Source organism: Nycticebus coucang, chromosome X, assembly GCF_027406575.1.
Source record: "Nycticebus coucang isolate mNycCou1 chromosome X, mNycCou1.pri, whole genome shotgun sequence".
In the NCBI taxonomy this organism is placed as follows: domain Eukaryota; kingdom Metazoa; phylum Chordata; class Mammalia; order Primates; family Lorisidae; genus Nycticebus; species Nycticebus coucang.
In genome coordinates this window covers 144,352,271-144,373,486 of record NC_069804.1, presented here as the reverse complement: position 1 = coordinate 144,373,486, position 21,216 = coordinate 144,352,271, and the positions used below count along the sequence as shown (strand labels likewise).

At 39.1% G+C, this 21,216-nt stretch overlaps 1 protein-coding gene across 2 annotated transcripts; it reads right to left on the bottom strand.

Moving 5' to 3' along the window:
* Window positions 1–3,426: 3,426 nt before the first annotated feature.
* On the bottom strand, window positions 3,427–12,285 carry UBE2A (ubiquitin conjugating enzyme E2 A). 2 transcript variants are annotated; one of them, XM_053580425.1, is made up of 6 exons: window positions 12,047–12,285; window positions 11,823–11,903; window positions 11,393–11,418; window positions 5,369–5,458; window positions 4,287–4,375; window positions 3,427–3,676 (listed from the first exon to the last, which is right to left on the bottom strand). In XM_053580425.1, the coding sequence occupies exons 1-6, from the start codon at window positions 12,088–12,090 to the stop codon at window positions 3,548–3,550; spliced, it is 459 nt and encodes a 152-aa protein (XP_053436400.1). In that variant the 5' UTR covers window positions 12,091–12,285; the 3' UTR covers window positions 3,427–3,547. The 2 variants fall into 2 exon arrangements, with proteins under 2 accessions (XP_053436400.1, XP_053436401.1); XM_053580426.1 differs by lacking the exon at window positions 5,369–5,458.
* Window positions 12,286–21,216: the final 8,931 nt, after the last annotated feature.

The following is a 21,216-nucleotide window of genomic DNA, read 5'->3' as shown; positions in this document are numbered from 1 at the left end:
AGGTTATAGTGTCTTAAAACATTTAGTACCATGCTTGACATGTAATTGGCCCATAATAAACAGTAATTTCCTTTCTCCTATTTTTTACTGTTTTGAAATTAAGACGTTATTAACTATAATTAAATGAATATTTTAAAAATATAAAAGGATCGTCCTTTACATCTGGGTCTCTGCAACTTGTAGTCACCTACAGTGACTAATAGTGTGTGATATTTGCTTTCTACTAACCATGTTTCTTTCTACAGTGTGTAACCTTTCCTAATGTTGGTAGGAAGAGAAATGAGGTGTGCGTTTTGTCTTAGCACTTAAATATTTAGCAGTGGCAAAGGGATCTAAGTTAAGATCTTTATAGAGACGTTGGGATTACAGTTTCTTTTTACCTGCAAGATTTAGGCTAAACTTAAGAAGCTATGGTTCAAGTCAGTCTTCAGTTCTCTAAGAGTGGCTTTGGAGATTAAGGAATGTGAAAACTTGACTAATTTATCTCTACATTTCTTCTTTCCCAAGTGATTTTTTTTTTTGTTTGAAAGAGAGAAAAGGTAGGGAAATGTTACATATAAATCTGGTTTATTTAGGTGAGTCCAGTGCAACAGAATATAAAGGCAGTTACAGTAAGGAAGGCTCCACGCAAGTGAGTATATATAGATTTGGTTCCTGGATTTGAGGGGCCAGATTCTCTAATTTCTTAGATCAGCTTTGACACTGATACAGAATTATAGTTAAATCGCTTAACTCTGCTTGAGGATAAAATAATTGTGAGAAATGGGGTTGTCCAGAATGACCTGATGACAACCTTGCAGTTCCATTTTTGTTCCCTTGACTTGTTTCCTTCCTTTATTTTCTCATTCTTTGAATAATTATTTTTAACCCAGCAGCAACCCTGATATAACCTGCACAGGTATGTGAGCAGTTTCAAGTTTTATTTGGGTTAAATGTGTTATACTGAGGAACTAACTCTGCTTTCAGTTTTATATATAGCATTGAATCTCAGAGATACACTTTTTGGACTTTTTCCTCAACTTTGATGCAAAATGAATGGAAATATGCATTCTGTTGAGTTTCTTTTTTTAGTATTATGCAATGCACTCTCTTTGCTATGAGTAACCTCTGAAGCTGGAGATAGGTCCTAAATAAAGGACTCTAATTACAATTTTGATTCTTCATCATACCCTCTCCCCCACATTAGCAAGCGTAGAATTAAAAACTCAAGTTCAAATCTGACTGCCATTTGAAAAGGGACCTTGAAAATCTGTTTTAGTTAACTTTGCTATAATTATTACACACAGGCAGCTTGTGGAGTTTGTTAAAAATTGTAAAGGGGGAAAAAGGCAATTGACATTAAACATTCGAATGAATGGTTTGTGGTGCCTTTGACCATGGATACATTGTTTTGGGAGGTCAGCTCCTTGGTTCTTTTGTAAGGTTTTAAAAGGATTAGCCCATGAAAGGGATTGAGAATAGTGTTTCTCAGGAGGTATACAAAAGAAAAAGTTATTAAATCTGTCCTTTCTTAGTATCACCAAAAAGTTTTTTGGTATGATTAATAGTGTCAATATTTAAGGTACCCAGCAAGAGCAGGATGAAAAAGTTAATATAAAACTAATCCACCAAGCAAAGACCAATTTAATGTGGTTCTACTTTGAGGCAGAAATGGACTTGAGGGAAAATAGGAAGCGTATTTAAGGAAATTGCTGGTAGGTGAAACAATCCAATGAATGGGGTTTTGGTGCAGAATGAACGACCCCAAATTGTGGCCTAAGTCCCATGTCCTCATGGATGAGTGGGATACATATATAACAAGGACATAATTTCATTTAGCAAACACCCCACCTCACCCAAACAAGTACTAAGAGGTGATAGTTTTTATAAAGTTACTGTTCTTGGCTCTTCAGAGGTTGGTTGCTTCTCAGAAGAAAATTGTTTTGTTTAAACAAGATAAATGAGGATACCTGTCCTCCCAAATTTTACATAGGATTTAAAACACCATTTTATAATAGTTTGATACTGTTTGTTTTTAAGGTAGGGTTTTTTAAGAGTTGGAATTTCAAGATTAAGGTAGAGCGTGGTCTCTGAGGCAGCTGGCAAACACATAGGCTTTTCTTCTTCCCCCTTATCACAATTTCATTCCCTTGACTGACTATAATGTATATTGAAGTAGCTCTATGTAATAATTTTATATTGTTGATTTATTTTAAAAAAGCATTAACACTTATAACTGAAAAAAGTTCTCTCCAACAGTATCTACTGTCTTCTCTTTTCCACTCTAAGAGTATTTTTGCTTTTACCATCATGTTCAAGGGGAAAATGAGTAGATACCAGATTCCCCCCCCAAAAAAAAAAAACTTTAAAGTTTATGCTGAGTTAAAATATACTTTTGACTATGAAATTTTAAGGTTATTTTTATTTACAACTTTTGAAAAATGTACATTTTTTACATGGGTTACTTGTGCAAAGTTAAGAGTTGGAAGAGTGATAAATGCATAAAAGGTGACAATGGAACATTAGATAAAACATTTACAAGCCTTGACCCATACTGCTATGTAAAGGTGCTGTATATTTAAAAGTATAAATATCCAAAAGAAGATGCAGATGTTGCAGATGTTGGCTTTAAAGTTTTCATGATGCTGAAAGGGAAGAAACCAAAGCATGCAGCAGTAACTCAAGATTTGAGTGGAAATTAGTTTTCCACAGATATATTCCTTTAATTAAAACTAAAAAAAGAAAGATGGAGGACTGTTAAGTTTGTTCAACTAGGGCAGCACTGCTCCTTTGAAAAGATTAAAAGATGTTCACCTTTCCCTGGCTCAAAAACTGATGATGGATTTCTATTCCTACCTCTTCAGAACAAAGCAAAAACCCTGAAGACCAGTATTGAAACTTAGCATAGGTATGTCCAGTCAGTATCTCGCATTGAGAGGATGTGTCAGTTACAATTGCTGCACTACTTTGGCTGAGTCCTTCAACATTCTTCTTCCTACCAGTAAATACCATCTTGTAGTTCATATTGCTTAAGTCTTAGCATCATAGGATTTTGAACTTCCATTCCCCTTTCAAAATTGTTTACATGGATTTGTTTCTGTTTTCTATAGGCCATATTCCAAACACATTCACTCCTAAATCCAACAAAAGAGAAGGACCAGCCAGGATGAAACCCTTCAGCAATCATTTTGTTAAAAATAGCATCCTGGTCATCAAGCTATGCATAAGCACCACTTGTATAACAATTCATTTTAAAAGCTTACTGTAAAGCACAGTAACAAAAATAACTTCTCAAAAACTAGAGATGAGATACAACAGAAAAGGAATTAAGCATTAGTAATTTTTGCAAGTAACCCAGGTACAGTACATTTGATTTCATAGAGGGTGTTTTCTGATGTTCAAGGAGAAGGTAGAAGGGGCAGGAAAGGCTTGGCAAGGGAAAATGGAAACAGCACAACAGCTATTTTGCTTTTAATAAAGTAAATGTAATGACACTGAAGAATAGGAAGCTGACAAACACATCAATATGTATTCTTCTGATATCTGGCCTCTTTTGCTGCACCCACGGTCAACAATCACGCCAGCTCTGTTCTACTATTGCAGAAACACGCTTTTCATATTCCCGCTTGTTCTCCTGGTACAGCTGAGCAGCCTGGCTGTTTGCTGGACTATTAGGATTTGGTTCATCCAAAAGAGACTGTTTTTAAAAGAGACAATTTTTAAAATGTCAGTTCCTTAATGCAAAAAATGTACGTTCAGAATAAACAGTTATTGTATAAGGTAGTGACACTCAAATTATCTTAAGTAACAGCTGCATTTATTGTCTTTAGCATATGAACTTAGTTACAATAATCTGCTAGTAGCTAGGCAAATATAATATACATTTTCTGGTGACTTAGATTTTTTTTTTTTATTTGAGACAGAGTCTCACTATGTCACCCTTGGTAGAGTGTCATGATGTCACAACTCACAGCAACCTCAAACTCTTAGGCTTAAGCGATTCTCTTGCCTCAGCCTCCCAAGTAGCTGGGAATACAGGCTCTCACCACAACACCTGGCTACTTTTTTTAGTTGTAGTTGTCATTGTTTGGCAGGCCTGGGCCAGGTTCAAACCCACCAGCCCTGGTGTATGTGGCTGGCACCCTAGCCGCTGAGCTAAAGGCGCTGAGCCTAGTGACTTAGATCTTAATGGTCTACCTTTCATCTATGAAACAAATAAGCTTTGGCCAAAAGTTAAAAGATCTATTATGTTATGACCTTCAAAAAACAATTGCTAATATAAAAAGTCACATTAAAGAAAAATTCACCTGTATGGATGTTAAAATGGAAGACACATCATAAGTTGGGCTCCAACGGTTCTGAAGTATGTCCAGACATATACTACCATCTGCATATACTAAGAACATAGAAATAGGTAAGTTAAACATAATAAGACCACAAAGGTTTTAACATAGTCAAAACAAAAATTGTCAAGAAAACTTTGCTTTTGAAATTTAAAGATTCCTAGACTTTCCCAGTTAACTGCCTAAAAGTATGCATCATAACCATCACCAGTGAAATAATCAGGATGATAGACAATGTCAAATGTGGTCTGATAAAACTGTAAGATACTTAGAGCTCATTCTTCTGAAAAGGCTGCCCTATTATCCAGGAAATCATACACATTTTATAAGTGGGTCTCTAGTGGATACCTAGGTATCCACTAGAGACCCACTTGTGGGAAATTCATCCCACCAAATTTGTAAACTCTTATCTACTGTCTGAAATAATAAAAGATAGCTCAGAGTTCACAAGGTTTCATCTTGGCATAAAGATAAAAATATCTGATACCCTGAAAAATACTCCATTAATCTGAATAAAAGGTAAACTGTTCTAGGATTACTACTATTAAAAAACAAAAAAGCAAAATAGTAAGTTAGAATCACCTATGGTGCTTTTCTAATATACTGTATGCCTGGTCTTCAACAACAGAATCTAATATTCAATCGGTCTGGAATGGAGCCTAGGCATCTGTGTTTATTAAATGTTCCCAGAGTTGAAAATTACTGTCTTAAATGCCAGTGGAAATAATTACAACACAAGACCACCCCAATGGCCTAGCATTCAAAGAAAACCTCAAGAATGTTCTTATTTTTGTTTAGTAAATAAATGACAAAGATCATCAAAACTGAGAGGCTCTTAGACTCAAAGCAAAGGGAAAATACCCTCACTGCTTCAGTTCTAGGACAATAGGTCAAGACAGCAATAGACCATTATGAACAAATTTAACTTTCAGGAAGTAGCAAGCTGCCTAAATACTCAGGCACCACAGACAAGTAAATACAAATGTGGAATACTACATAATAAACACTGTAGTAGTTTGAAATATTGCACTAAAAGTGATACTTGCCATTCGGATGAAACATCTTAGAGACAAATCTAACTGTAGGTGGTTTATTCGGATATTCTTCAGTGAATTCTATTGTAAGCTTAAATGTTCCTGTAGTTAGAAAAGAAAGGTTTAAGAAACTGTATTTATCACTTTGTTCAGTAGGACTTTAATGGTACATGTTTTTTTTCAAATATGCAAAGATACACAGTAGAGAGGAAAGAGAGACCGAGTAAGAAACATACCTCTAGAAATGGCTCTAAGAACTACTCAAAGGTGATTTGGTTTTTTGTCTTAGCATTACTCTAAACTTAAAGACAGCTATTATAAACTCAAAATTACTGCCTATAGAATAACTTTAGCTACTGTACATTTTGAAAACATCCTTAAAATGACAAGAAACTCAGCCCAAAATTTAGCCTTCTTCCTTTAGAAGACCAAAAGACCTCAAAGCCCTATTTTAGTCAGCTACCATTGTAAACTCTCCATTGATTTTTAAATGGACTAGAAAAAATAAGAGCAAAGGTTCAAAAACCAATTCTAGAAATACAAATCTGTAATCAAGTTATTTTTTAAATAAAAGAGAATAAGTATAAAAGGTATAAAAGTGTTAACTGGTTCCTTTACATGTAATAGTGACAGTATAATGAAAACTTAGTTGAATTTAAGCCAGAAAAAACTTCATAGTCCCTTTCAAAAACCCTTATGTATGACTCACAAAGTACTTTACTATGAAATCAACTCAATTATTCACACTTATTAAGAAAATTAATGGCAGAAATAAGTTTAAAATCACATTCAGTTGTATTCATATCTCCAACCAAATTTCTCTAAGGATGTTTGTCTGTGCTACTATTGAAATGATTTTTCTTGGTATCTGTCAATCTAAAGTAGCAGGAGGCCCTAAAGCACACTAGGTTATAGACTTTATAAGGCAGACAAACTGGATCTTGCTCAAGAATTGTAGGATGTGATTTAGGGAGATTAAACTCTTCAAAATGTTATTTTAAATTGTTTTTGTTAAATAAATTGAAGAGGACAACTGACCAATGGTTTTTCCTGACTGAAATCTCTTTAAGTAAACTTAAAGGAATCAGTTTCTATCTGGTGTAAGGTGATGCATGTTTGATTCCATTTAATAAATTTTACTCTAATACAATAGACCACAGTTCAAGTAGAGTGTAATTACTACTTGTTCCTTCTGAGTTAGCAATTTATTTCCTTTTTGTTCCCATTAATGCTTCACTTCTTTTGCTACATCTGTAACATAACAATACCAAAATAAGTTCACTTCTACTGCTACATCTGTAACATAACAATACCGAAAAGTTTGTTTCTTACTAGCAAGCTCATAGGAAACAGTTTGCTAACAAATTTGTCCTTGGTATGAACATGTGTCCCAAAGTTTCAGAGTAATTTAAAATGTAAAGTACAGAGACATGTTATATTCCTCAGACTATTGTTAACTTCTAAACTACTTTCTTTTGAAAGCCAACTCAGAAGATAACATGTATTATAACTGAGGAAAGAAAGTTAAAATCTTCTTGAATGGACACACAACAGTTCATCAGAACATACTTCACCTTTATCAACACCTGGTCATAAAACTTCCTCTCTTTGAGGTAGAAAGCACAGTTTTTTCCTTTTCAGTATTACTGACATTATAATATGCAAGAAAAAGTGAAAATGTGTTAAAGTTCAAAACTTTGAGCTCCCTTATGTATCTAGTGTAAATATATTTAAATCAATGTTGAAATCTGATTAAAATATAGGTAAGAGATTATCATCAAGGAATTGCTCTAAAACAGAGCCAATTTAATAGCACATGGAGATCTCAACTATCTTAAAACCATCATTAATATGGTATGTAGGGGCGCCGGCCACATACACTGAGGCTGGTGGGTTCGAACCAGCCCGGGCCAGCTAAAACAATGACAACTACAACAACAACAAAAATAGCCGGGCATTGTGGCAGGTGCCTGTAGTCCCAGCTACTTGGGAGGCTGAGGCAAGAGAATCACTTAGGCCCAAGAGTTTGAGGTTGCTGGCCTCAAACACCATGGCACTCTACCCAGGGCAACAGCTTCAGACTCTGTCTCAAAAAAAAAAAAAAAAAAATGATACGTAGTACCTAAAACGTGGTAAAACAATACATAGGGAAGGCATGAGCAAAACAGCAGAGCATAGTGGGTAAGACCATGAGCTTTGCAGTCAGACAGATGTGGGCTCAAATCCTCCCTTTGCTACTTGCTGTCTATAAAAGCTTGGGGGAGGTGTATATAAAACTATAAAAACTTGACTAAATCTCAAATTCCTCATCTGTTAAATGAGATAATAATAGTATACACCACACAGCATTATTGTAGCATTTAAATGAGAGAAATATGCATAGTACCACAAAGTGTGCATAACTATGAGCAATTATTTTAGCTATAAGTCTAATGTTTCACATCTCTAGACACAGCTAGAGGAGGCAAAAACCAAAAATCCAAACTTCCGCTATCAGTAAGAAATACACAATTAATGAACTTAGATATTAATAGCACTTTCTTTCCAGCCTGAATCAAAAAGTTAAATCCAAGTTGAGTACCTATGTTGGTTGTTTACAAATTCCTTGACTTGAGCTTTCCGCCTATGCTTGCCTAGAAGTTCGATGAAGTGCTTGCCTAGCTACCAAAGAAGTTAATCGGAAATCTTTTAAAACAGCTCATTTAATATCTTCAGAAGTGAAGCAACCTGTTTATGTCTACTTGAGACTTAATTTTAAGAGTTACTCAAATCTTATTCAAGGTACACATTAAAAAGAGGGTATACTTTTAACTAAGTTAAACAATCAGAACTTCTCTATTTAGTACAACCAACCCTCAATGTAATTTCTGAGATAAAAAACAAATGTTAAGGAAATTAAAAATCTTAGTATTATGCAGTTTCAGACTAGAGCCTATCCTCTGAATATTTAGAAGGTTAAGCTCTAAAATAACTGAATATTTAAGCCTCACCATTGTTGTACACAACATATACTAATTTTGTTCATCTTCCTGAGGAGGCTAAAACATTTTAAGGAAAGTATCAATTACTACAACTACACAGAGATGTGGGAAATTATGTAAATGAGTTAAATGGCTGGTGTATGGCAATAACAAGTGGTTAAAGTTGAACTAGACAGAGAATGTGTGTTTTGCCTACAGGCATTCACAAAATCAAGAGCAGCCTGGGCAACAAGTGAGACCCTCTCTTTTTTTTTTTTTTGGTAGAGACAGAGTTTCACTTTATTGCCCTCGGTAGAGTGCCGTGGCGTCACACAGCTCACAGCAACCTCCAACTCCTGGGCTTAGGCGATTCTCCTGCCTCAGCCTCCCGAGTAGCTGAGACCCTGTCTCTTTAAAAAATAATTTTTTTTGATGACTGAAAATTCTGATTTTTACCCAAAACTCTTCAGTATAAGATATCATTACCTTAAGAACACCCTTAGTGGACTTTAGGAGATTCATTTTAAAAGAAGAAAACATTTATACCCAAATTCCAAAGGACACATCTATTATGAAAAGCAAATACTAGTACCTTACTATTACTAATTTTTAGATTCCATGATGAAGAATATTACATTCCATAACCTTTGTTTTCAGCATATTTACCAATATATTTGATGAGGAAGCAGTGTTTTGGTAATATAAGTTCTCGAGAACATATTCCTTGTATTTCAAGTATGTGAAGTGAAATCAAAATACCTTTAAGAGTTCCTTTTCTTAAGATTTTATCTCTTTAACTAGGTCCTGACTGTTCCAGAAACTTCTACCACAAATGGTTTATAAGGAAGAAACAAAAGTAGTTTTGGAGCAGTCTTAATTTATATCACATTGGAAATAACAAAATCAACTATATCATTTATCCCTAATCAGTCTTTTCCACAACTGGAAATTCTCCTAATATAAATAAGGAGTATTCAAAAAATGATCAAAAAAATTTTTTTGTAGCCACAGTGTTCTAGACACTTGAGGAAGCACCTATGGGTAGCAGATTGTTCAACAGAATGAATACCAAGGAGTACCTTGAGTAATTTGGTAATACCTGGATGAAGACAGACACCATTAAAAATAGAGCCAGTAATGTTAAAGGGGATAGTCCGGGTAGATAATGGACTCCTTAAATACCTTTTCAATTCATACCACTTAAAACAAGAGAAGCACCCTTGAAATATTTAAGTAGCCAATCCCTAGCAAAATGATGTACTATTAATAAAGCTGTGCCCAGCATAAAGCAGTCAGGGTAAAATAAGAAAAAAAAAGAAGCCAATGAAAACAAAGCTTACTAGACCTAAAGCAAATACACAGTTAATCTGCGCATAAAGCTTAAGTATAAAAAACTAGTACCAATCTAGTAGAGGAAAATTAAGTCTAGCTAGCCCTTGCTACGGATCAGTTCAAATGATTAGCTGCACCAAAGTAGTATGTACTCAGAATCACTCTCTTCTGCTATGTCTTTTTATTGCAGCCCTGAAAAGCAATGATATTTACCCCGGGGGTAAAGGTAGAGAGGAAGTTACAATATTCAGGTGACTATCCGGTTTCTAAGGGAAACCTGAGTATTTGAGATTAGTTATACACTTATTTGATATTGACTTAACCTCACAACATTTTGGGGACTGGTAGCAGTTACTATGCTATTATATAGTTTGCAGAAACGTTTTTGCTCCTGAAGGGTGTGTGTATTTGTGTGTGTAAAATTCTGTGTGACTGAACCAAGATGTATCAGTGAGAAAAAAATAAAACAAAGATCCTTTTCAAAATACCTCAAATATTAAACAATTTCACGAATTAAAATACTTTTTTTAATCTTCCAAATGTATTAAACTTAAAAAAAAAATTACCTAAACACACACACACACACAAAACTGAGTCATGTAAAACTATCAATGTCAATTTCTGGTTATGATATGGTAATATAGTTATTCAAGGTGTTACCAAACCGGCAATGGGGGCAGGAGAGACTGAGTGAAGGATATACAAGTCTCTCTGCATTATTTCTTGAAATTACTCATGCATCTATAATTATCCAAAAACATAGTTTTTAAAAAGTAATTAACATGTTTTTAAAAGTTAATCCTAAATCAATTAAAAATGATGAACCTATTGCTAGTAGCTTACTCATCAAGAGGGTACATTAAGGCTAACCTCAATTCTGAAGCTGTTCTGAGATTACTGGTTCTAAAATCTTCATGAAAGTACACTGCACATTCATTTAAAAATAAGAAACATTATACTCAAACAAGGCATTTAAGACCATGTGAGACTAATAGGCATTCAATGTCAGATTGTGGAAACCAGACAGTTGTGTGCAAAGTATTCTTGCATCCATTCAACAACCAACACACACATATTAAGCACCTGCTAAATACAATTCCTGCCCTTGCAGTAGAATTCTGAACCTGAGGTGGTCTCTGCTGACTGCCAGCAACTGGTTGGATTTATACTAACTCAGTATCTTGATGGAAGGCTGAATTTAGCAGAATTATAGTCCAAACCTCAAAAATTTTTAACGTCAGTACTACAATTGCTTCTTTTAAAAAGTGTCTGCCAGGCAGTGCCTGTGGCTCAGTGGGTAGGGTGCCAGCCCCATATACCAAGGGTGGCGGGTTCAAACCCAGCCCTGGCCAAACTGCAACAGAAAATAGCAGGGCGTTGTGGCGGGCGCCTGTAGTACCAGCTACTGGGGAGGCTGAGGCAAGAGAATTGCCTGAGCCCAGGGGTTGGAGGTTGCTGTGGGCTGTATAGAGTGAGACTCTATCTCAAAAAAACAAAAAAAAAGTGTCTGCCTTACCCAGATTTCTTTTTAAGGGAGAATGCAAGAAAAAAAAAGGTGTGGTTTTAGTGGAGTGGACAGTATCTATCTAGAACAACCTGCTAGAGATTGGATTCTGCTCAAGCCTTTAGTAGGCAGAGGCTAGGCAGAAGCAGGTTCCTTAAAGTAGGAGACACTTCCAGGATGACTGGGAACCCTCTACCCAGATGATCAGGCTCCTAAAAGGTAGTAAAGAAACTCTCTTACCATCCTCAAATGGGGTCCCTTCAGGCCTGAAACACAGAGAAAAATAGTCAGTTCCCGCTTAAGGGGCTCCCTTCTCCCCAGTTCATCTTAGGAGACAGCTAGTCCTAGCTCTACTATCTCCACCTCTGGCCAACCACTGTTGCCTGGGCAGAAAACCACTACAAATAGATGTTTTGGGCTCAGAAACACAAACAGGCCGCCGCGCCTAACCGCCACCACTCCCCGCCCCGCCCCCCTAGAACCCCAAATGGTTCCCCTGGCAGCGGGAACTGAGCTAATCGAGGCACAGGCTCCGGGGAGGCGCCTAGGCCCAGCCAGACCCAAACATGTTCCCTTTTACCCTCTGCTTTTGCAAGGGGCCCGGCCCAGAGGACACAAGGTGCCAGTTCGTGTCCCCCATCCCTAGCCACGGTCCAGAACGCAGACTCACCCAAAAATGACCGCGTTCCAAACCATTATGTTGTTCTCGGATGGCGCTCCGCTGACTCCAGCGGGAGGATCCTCCTGCAACCTTCAGAGAGACAAAAAGGGATCCCCCAGTCCGGCACTCGTGTCCACTCCCGACTGCCCCCACCCCACCCGCCCCGGCCAGCTCAGGGACCCGCCCTGAACCCTGGACAGCAGCCCCCGGCCTCGCCGTTCCCCCTTGGTTACCTCTTGAAGTCCCTCATAAGGCGGCGCCGAGCCGGAGTGGACATATCTCTAGCGGGGTCAGGGGTGGGGCATACACCGTCTTGGCTTACTACAGCGGATAAGGAGGCCGAAGAAGCCGAAGAAGGAGAGGAGGAAGCGCCCAGAGGAACCGCACTGCCTCTCCGAAGTCGAGGGTCGGTCTGGCGCCGGCTAAGCACCACCCCGGAGTAGACGGGGGCTGAACCAACCTGGAAGGAAAGGGGGGGGTGTGGAACGCCGAACGCCGGACAGGCCGTACCAACGGGGCGGAGGGGGGGAACGAAAGTTGCTTATGTCACTAAACCCCTGCGACAGGCGGGGAAGGGTGCCGCGCTGGTCCAGGAGTGAGAGGCGAGCGGCGGGGCAAACGAAAGTCTGCAGTTCGCGAGGGTTTAGTGGTGGAACCAGGTCCAGCTCCACTTGCTAATTCTAAGACAAACCCTGGGAACTTTTCTGGGTTTTTTTTTCCTGTTTTTTATTTATTTATTTGCTTGCTTTTTTTCTTTCGGTCTTTTTTTTTCTTTTCTTTTGAGACCAGATCCTTTATTAAAGCGCGCACTCTGGCTGGGGATAAGAGAGGACTGGCAGGCGGGTGGGGGACTGGGAGGAGGAGGAGGAGGAGGAGGAGAAGCGTGGAAGTCTCCAACTAGGGGAAGAAGGAGTGGGCGGGGACAAAACCGGTTCTCCCAAAGCGGGAACTCTAGAGCACAAAGCATTGCTATGAAAGGGGGCTGTGGGTCTCTTTTCTATGGGAGGAATGTACAGGATTCAGAACCCAACATTTAGGCCAATTATCACCCCAAAGCAGAATAAAATGGTGTTGTGTGTCCTAGGGGGAGAGAATGAATGCTTAAGCTCTGGGCACTCACAATTTGGCTCTGGAACCACATTTCCCCTGGGCAGTTCAACAAGCCAAGTAGCTACTATATGTTCAGAAGAGTCCAATGTATGAGAATATCCGACTGCAGAGAATTGGAAGGGCAGTGGGTCTGAAGTAAAAGTAACTGTAAGATGCACGTGGAAAAGCTGCAGGTTGCAGGGAAGACTCACAGTGAGTACCAGGACCTGCAAAAGCAATAACAGTTTTAAAGCAGAAATTTTAAGGTCAACCCAAAATAACTTAGAAGGTGGAAAAGATACACATTTCAGATTTATTGAAAATATGAGGAAGATAGGTTTAAGTTAAGTCATGAAGAGTTTTAAATGCAAAGCTAATGAATTCCTTGGAAGGCGATTTAGCGGGAAAGTGACATCATTAGAGAGCTGTGCTAATCAGAGATTGGTCCCAGGAGAGTAGCTAGCAACTCTTGCAGTATTCCAGGTGCGAGGTACTGAACCAGGCAGTGACAATAACCGAGAGGAGGGGCTGAATGGAGGGGACGTGGCAACAGATTGAATATGGGGGCAAAATGAAGGAAGGAGTCAACAATGACTGAAGCTCTAAACCCCAAGGTAAAGGGGCGTTTGAAGGTGTCATTAACAGAACTAGGGAATAGAAAGAGAAGGAGCAATTTGGGAGAGGAAATTTTGGATGGGACTTACTGAGTTCATGGGACTGGTGAGACATCCACGTGAAGATGTCGAGAAGATATCAGATGTGCAGGAATTTCTTTCTAACATGGGAGGCTGGAAGCACATGACAGTGGTAGTGATTCTAGCTGCTGCTTAACAACTGACACCTTCATGGCAAAGGATTTATATCTCCCGTTAACTCCAACATAACAGTTAAGGCAAGTCTCCCTAATGGCATCACATTATGGCCGTGGTGGGAAGGGGGTACAAAAATTTAAAAATCCTTTTCCTCTCACCCAAGTACTTGCAGTCTACTAACAACACACACATATGAAATCAACAAAAGCAAGATCTATAAAAGCACATGCATTCGTTTCCTATCAATGCTTAGCAAATTACCACAGTTGTCGGCCAAGTCAAGTTTCTTGCAGTTGTAAGACTGAAGTTCCTACTTCCTTGCTAGCTTCCAGCTGGGGACCTTGCTTAGCTCCTAGGGGTCACCCACATTCTTTGCCACATGGCTTACTTCAAAGTCAGCAACAGAGAATTTCTTTTAAATAAAATCCCTCTCACTCTCTGAATCTCTTTCTCCAGGAAGATCACAGTCTACTTTAAAGGCTTATCTGATTAGCAGACCCACTCTGAATCATCTTAAAATCAACTAACTTGGAGGGCGGCACCTGTGACTCAAAGGAGTAGGGCCCCCGGCCCCATATGCTGGAGGTGGTGGGTTCAAACCCAGCCCCGGCCAAAAACTGCAAAAAAAAAAAAAAAAAAATCAACTAACTTAGAACCTTAATTACATCTGCTAAACTGCACAACAGGACCTAGACTAGTGTTTGATTTAATAGCTGGGAGAAGGTGTGTACATACACCAGAGGCCAGTAATCTTAGGGGAAAGTGGAATCTTAGACTTCTGCCACAGCAACAGGATACATAGTACAGGTTGAGTACCATTAACGGAAGGTTAGAGCTTGGTGCCTGTAGCTCAGTGGCTAGGGCGCCAGCCACACACACCAGAGCTGGCGGGTTCAAATCCAGCCTGGGCCTGCCAAACAACAATGCCAACTGCAACAAAAAAAATAGCTGGGTATTGTGGTGGGTGCCTATAGTTCCAGCTACTTGGGAGGCTGAGGCAAGAATCACTTAAGCCCAAGAGTTTGAGGTTGCTGTGAGCTGTGATGCAACAACACTCTACCCAGGGCAACAGCTTGAGACTCTGTCTCAAAAAAAAAAAGGAAAAAACAACAACAACGAAGGTTGGTCCCTAATCCAAAATGCTTATAACTTTCAGCATTACTGACTAGTAAAAAAATTAAAAGAAAACAAAATGGGACAAGAACCATTTTGGATTTCAGGGTTTGTTTTTTTTTTTTCCAGATTTTGGAATATTTGCATTATATTTCAGCATCATGTCAATACTTACAAATAAGTTTCAGATTTTAGGACATTTTGGAATTGGGATTTTCAGATTTGGGGTTCTCAACCTGTAGAAGTATGTGAATCAACAAATACCAAGGGACTGCACAGCAAAGGAATCATCATTCTGATGGGGTTAAGACAAATTTCCTGAAATGAGTCTATTTCAATTTTGTTTCAAAAGAGATAAAGGAAAGGACTTGAGAGACAACTGAAGCGGGTTATATGATGCCAAGGGTTCAGATAAGGGCATGGACCTAAACCACATTTGGAGGATAGTGGGCAGATTAGCTTGGCTAATGGAGAGGTTCTTTGTTGAGGAATGATGGGACTTCAGCTTGGAAAAGTGAAGGTTTGGGAAGTTGATTAAATGCCCTTCAATGCAAGGATGAGGAATTTAAACTTGATAGGCAGCTTATATATAGGCATAGAGCACACGAGCGAGGTATTGAAAATATCCTACTGAGAAGCAGCATGTACTATACTGGAGAGTATGAAAAGGACTCGGAAGCTCCTGCTACTGGATATACATGTCTTATATTCAGGCTGGGTGTGGTGTCTCATGCCTGTGATCCCAGCACTTTGAGAGGCTAAGGCGGGAGAATAACTTGAGCCCAGGAGTTTGAGACTAGCCTGGGCAACATAGCAAGACCCCATCTCTAAAAAAATAAAATAAAAATAAACAAATTAACTGGGCATGGTGGTGCACACCTATAATCCCAGCTACTTGGGAAGTTGAGGCAGGAGGATCCCTTGAGTCCAAGAGTTCAAGGTTACAGTGAACTATGATTGCATCACTGCACTCTGGCCTGGGTTACAGAGCAAGAGACCCTGTCTGAAAAAAAAAAAAATTGAAATTCCCATAAGGATATAGATGTATTTGAATTTGTAGTCTTGTCTGTTTTTTGAAATCCCCTTTCTCTTCCTTCTTTGGACTGAATCAAGAAATCCTGGGAACATGAACAAATGCAGGTTGGAAGCCCAGAGGCACCTGTATGAGAATAGCATTCTAAGACTGCAGAATGGAACTGCGTGGCAGGAACACCGTGTCCCCACATTTCTCAACAGAAGCAGCGTTGTCATAGCAAACAGCAATACAGAAGATTATTTTCCAGCACAGATGATTATCAAGCTAGAATATACTAACTATAGCATAGTTTGGACAAGCCTTTCTTCCACTCTCTTCACACTTTGTCATCTTGAAGAAATACCCTGTTCACAGCCAAGCACCACCCCCACCTGAGAGCAAGGGTCAAGAAACCCTAAGTCCTTTTCAATTGAATGAAAAGTATGTTAGCAATGCCGCCTTTGTCACAGGTCTTGACAAACCCTGAGGACTAAGAAATTCCAAATTTTCCATGGGCAAGGATTAGAGAATTCTCCTAAAAGGGAGGACTGTGTAGCATGGGAATATAAGACTAGGGAAATTGTGGAATTTCCTCCATGAAGATTTCAAAATGCAGAATACATTCTGATTTTCCTGAACTATTTTGGGTTAGGGGAAACAGACCAAGGAAACTCTCATTTCTTTTTTATTTTTTTTTCTTGTCTCTACCAAATTGAAGATCAGATAAACTCTCATTTCTTGTCTTATGAAGCTGAAGCTGTTTGTATTTCAGTTATCTAGCGAAGGCAACAGAATTTTACTTTTCTACAGTCTCCCTTTCTATTGACAAATTTTAGTACAGATGTTAATGAAGAAACAACAGAAAATAAATCCAAAAGGTCTTTCTTGACTCCAATAATCTCTGAAGATAGGTCAAGAGAATCACTTCTAGGAAGTAACAATTATCCCAGTAAGTGCTCTTGGCAACACAAGTGGTAGCATGTTGTTCATCTTTGGCCTCTAAGACGCAATGGGAGAGGAATGGAGGGGAAGGAGAGAATAACAAAATTCAGAGAAGTGGAGAAATTAGAGCCTTGAACATACAATTTCCCTACCTACTGAAATCACTGAATCAGAGGAAACAAAGGCATGGTGTGGTAGGCTAAATGATGCACCCCCCAAGTTCTCCAAGTCCTATTATCTGGAACCTGTGAGTATGTTACATGTTACCTTACATGGCAAAAGGGACTTTGCAGATGTGGTTAAATTAAAATTCTTGAGATGGGAAAATTATCCTGGATTAAACGGTTGGGTCTGAAGCAATCACACTGGTCCTCATAAGAGAGATGAAGAGTAGGAGTCAGAATTCAGAGAGAAGGCCGTGTGATGACAGAAACAGAGATTGGAGTGATGCAGCCATCACCCAAGGAGCCAAGGGATGCCGGAAAAGAATGGATTCTCCCCTGGAGCCTCCAGAAGTGGGTGTCCTATTGACAACTGACTATGGACCAGTGAGACTGGTTTATGATAGGATAGTAAATTTGTGTTGTCTTAAGCCATTAAATTAGTTGTACTTTGTTACAATAGCAATATGAAGCCAGTACACATGGCTACAATGTTGTACATCGGAATTCAGTCAAACCAGCCATATCCACCAGACCAGGGATCAGCAAACTACAACCAAATCCAGCCTGCCATTGTTTTCCTATGGCCTGCAAGCTAAGAATAGTTTTCTATATTTTTATTTTTATTTTTCCTTTTTTTTATTGTTAGAGATCCATTGAGGGTACGAGAAATCAGGTTACACTGATTGCATTTGTTAGGTAAAATGCCCCCAAGAGGTGTGTCACACACAGAGATCCCACTCCCCCTCCCTCCTTCCCTCTCTCTGCTCTTCGTTCCCCCCACCCTCTTTCTCTCTCTCTGCTCTCCCCTTCTCCCACCCCCCACCATATCATTAATTGTCCTCATATCCAAATTGAATACATAGGATTCATGCTCCATTTTGCAATGCTTTACTAAGAATAATGTGTTCCACTTCCATCCAGGTTAATACAAAGGCTGTAAAGTCTCCATTTTTTTAATGGCTGAATAGTATTCCATGGTGTACATATACCACAGCTTGTTAATCCATTCCTGGGTTGGTGGGCATTTAGGCTGTTTCCACATTTTGGCAATTGTAAATTGAGCTGCAATAAACAGTCTAGTGCAAGTGTTCTTATGACAAAAGGATTTTTTTCCTTCTAAGTAGATGCCCAGTAATGGGATTACAGGATCAAATAGGAGGTCTAGCTTGAGTTCTTTGAGGTTTCTCCATACTTCCTTCCAAAAAGGTTGTACTAGTTTGCAGTCCCACCAGCAGTGTAAAAGTGTTCCCTTCTCTCCACATCCATGCCAGCATCTGCACTTTTGAGATTTTGTGATGTGGGCCATTCTTACTGGGGTTAGATGGTATCTCAGGGTGGTTTTGATTTGCATTTCTCTCATAATTAGGGATGGTGAGCATTGTTTCATATGTTTATTAGCCATTCATCTGTCTTTTTTTAGAGAAGGTTCTATTCATGTCTCTTCCCCACTGATATATGAGATTGTTGGCTTTTTTCATGTGGATTAATTTGAATTCTCTATAGATGCTAGTTATCAGGCTTTTGTCTGATTGAAAATATGCAAATATCCTTTCCCATTGTGTAGGTTGTCTCTTTGCATTGGTTGTTGTCTCCTTAGCTGTACAGAAGCTTTTCAGTTTAATGAAGTCCCATTTGTTTATTTTTGTTGTTGTTGCTATTGCCATGGCAGTCTTCTTCATGAAGTCTTTCCCCAGGCCAATATCTTCCAGTGTTTTTCCTATGCTTTCTTTGAGGATTTTTATCATTTCATGCCTTAAATTTAAGTCCTTTATCCATCTTGAATCAATTTTTGTGAGTGGAGAAAGGTACAGGTCCAGTTTAAGTCTATTACATGTGGATATCCAGTTCTCTCAGCACCATTTATTGAATAGGGGGTCTTTCCCCCAGTGTATGTTCTTGTTTGGTTTACTGAAGATTAGGTGGTTGTAAGATGTTAGTTTCATTTCCTGGTTTCCTATTCAATTTCACATGTCTATGTCTCTATTTTTGCGCCAGTATCATGTCGTCTTGACCACTGTGGTCTTGTAGTATGGCCTAAAATCTGGTATGCTGATGCCACTGCCTTTGTTTTTTTTTTTTGTAGAGACAGAGTCTCACTTTACTGCACTCGGTAGAATGCCATGGCATCACACGGCTCACAGCAACCTCCAGCTCTTGGGCTTACGTGATTCTCTTGCCTCAGCCTCCCGAGCAGCTGGGACTACAGGCGCCCCCCACAACGCCCGGCTATTTTTTTGTTGCAGTTTGGCAGGGGCTGGGTTTGAACCTGCCACCCTCGGTATATGGGGCCGGTGCCCTACTCACTGAGCCACAGGCGCCGCCCCCTGCCTTTGTTTTTATTACTAAGAACTGCCTTAGCTATATGGGTTTTTTCTGGTTCCATACAAAATGAAGAATCATTTTTCCAAGTCTTGAAAGTACGATGTTGGTATTTTAATAGGGATGGTAATGAATTGGTAGATTGCTTTGTGAAGATAGACATTTTAACAATGTTGATTCTTCCCAGCCATGAGCATGATATGTTCTTTCATTTATTAATATCCTCTACTATTTCCTTTCTTAGGGTTTCAGGGTGGTAGCATTCTATTCATCTTATTTCATGAAAGCCCATTCCTTAGTTTTGTCTTTTGCATCATTGTGGAAGGTAGGCTCTGTCCTTTAATTTCTGGGTGCTTACTTTGTTTGTGGTCCATTGTGATGGTCAATGTGTAGAACACATTGAAGTATTTCCTGTAGAGCTGGTCTTGTCATGGCAAATTTCCTCAATGTTTGCATATCAGTAAAAGATTTGATTTCTCTGTCAATTTTAATTTCTTTTCTTTTCTTTTCTTTTTTTTTGAGACAGAGCCTCAAGCTGTTGCCCTGGGTAGAGTGCTGTAGCATCACAGCTCACAGCAACCTCCAACTCATGGGCTTAGGCAATTCTCTTGCCTCAGCCTCCCAAGTAGCTGGGACTACAGACGCCCGCCAGAATGCCCGGCTGTCTTTTGGTTGTAGTTGTCATTGTCGTTTGGCAGGCCTGGGCTAGATTCGAATCCACCAGCTCTGGCCTATGTAGCTAGCGTCTTAGCCACTTGAGCTACAGGTGTCGAGCCTCTCCATCAATTTTAATTTTAGCTTAGCGGGATATAGAATTCTGGGCTGGAAATTGTTCTGTTTAAGTAGATTAAAGGTAGATGACCATTGTCTTCTGGCTTGAAAAGTTTCATTAGAGAAGTCTGCAGTCATCCTGATGGACTTGCCCCTATAAGTCAATTGGTGCTTACTCCTGGAAGCTTGCAAAATCTTTTTTTTTTTTTTGTCTTGACTTTGGACAGGTTCATCACAATGTGTCTTGGAGAAGGTCTATTTGATTTGAGGCGACCTGGGGTCTAATATTTCTCTGAAAGGAATGTGTCAGAATCTTTGGTGATATTTGGGAAATTTTCATTTATAATATTCTCTAGTATGGCTTCCAGTCCTCTGGGGCATTCTTCTTCCCCTTCTGGGATACCTATAACTCTTATGCTTGAACGCTTCATAAAGTCCCTTAATTCTGTCAGTGAACATTCTGCTTTCTCTCTTCTTTTCTGCCTCTTTAACTATCTGAGTTATCTGAAGAGCTTTGTCCTCTACCTTTGAGATTCTTTCTTCTGCATGGTCTAATCTGTTGTTGATACATTCTATTGCATCTTTAATGTTTCAATTCCTTCAGCTCTGCTATATCCTTTCTATATTCTTCATATCATTCATCTCTTACTCGATTCTGTTTTTGGATTTCCTTTTGGTTATTTTCCACTTTCTCAGCTATTTCCTTCATTTTTTCTTTCTTTTTATTTTTGTTATTTTCCACTTTCTCAGCAACTTCTTTCATTGTTTTCATCATATGTATTTTAAATTCCCCTTCTATCATTTCTAACATTTCTTTACAGGTGGAATCCTCTGCAGTACCTACCTCATGGTCCCTTGGTGGGGGTTGTTTTGGACTAGTTTTTCATGTTACCAGTATTTTCCTGCTGATTCTTCCTCATGAGTGTTTTCTTTTATCTGTTTCCTTGCTGTCCTTTTGGTACAAGACCAAAAGGATGAGAAGATTGAGGAGCAAGAAGGGAAAAAAGATTTTAAAAAAAGAAAAAAGAGAGAGTGGGTGAGTGAAAGGGAATATTGACAAAAAGAAGAAAGGCACAGAAAGAGGAAGACAGGAGTAATAAAGGTGTACAGTAGAGTACTTTGACCCACACCTTAAAAACCCCCAACCTCTGGGGGTGCTGGGTTGGGTGGTTCCCTTG

Coding starts and splice junctions, on each gene's coding strand:
- UBE2A (XM_053580425.1), bottom strand. CDS start 12,090: ATGTCCACTCCGGCTCGGCGCCGCCTTATGAGGGACTTCAAGAG. Junction 11,904..12,046: donor CTTATGAGGGACTTCAAGAG/GTAACCAAGGGG, acceptor GTCTCTCTGAAG/GTTGCAGGAGGATCCTCCCG. Junction 5,459..11,392: donor AGGGACCCCATTTGAGGATG/GTAAGAGAGTTT, acceptor TTCTAACTACAG/GAACATTTAAGCTTACAATA.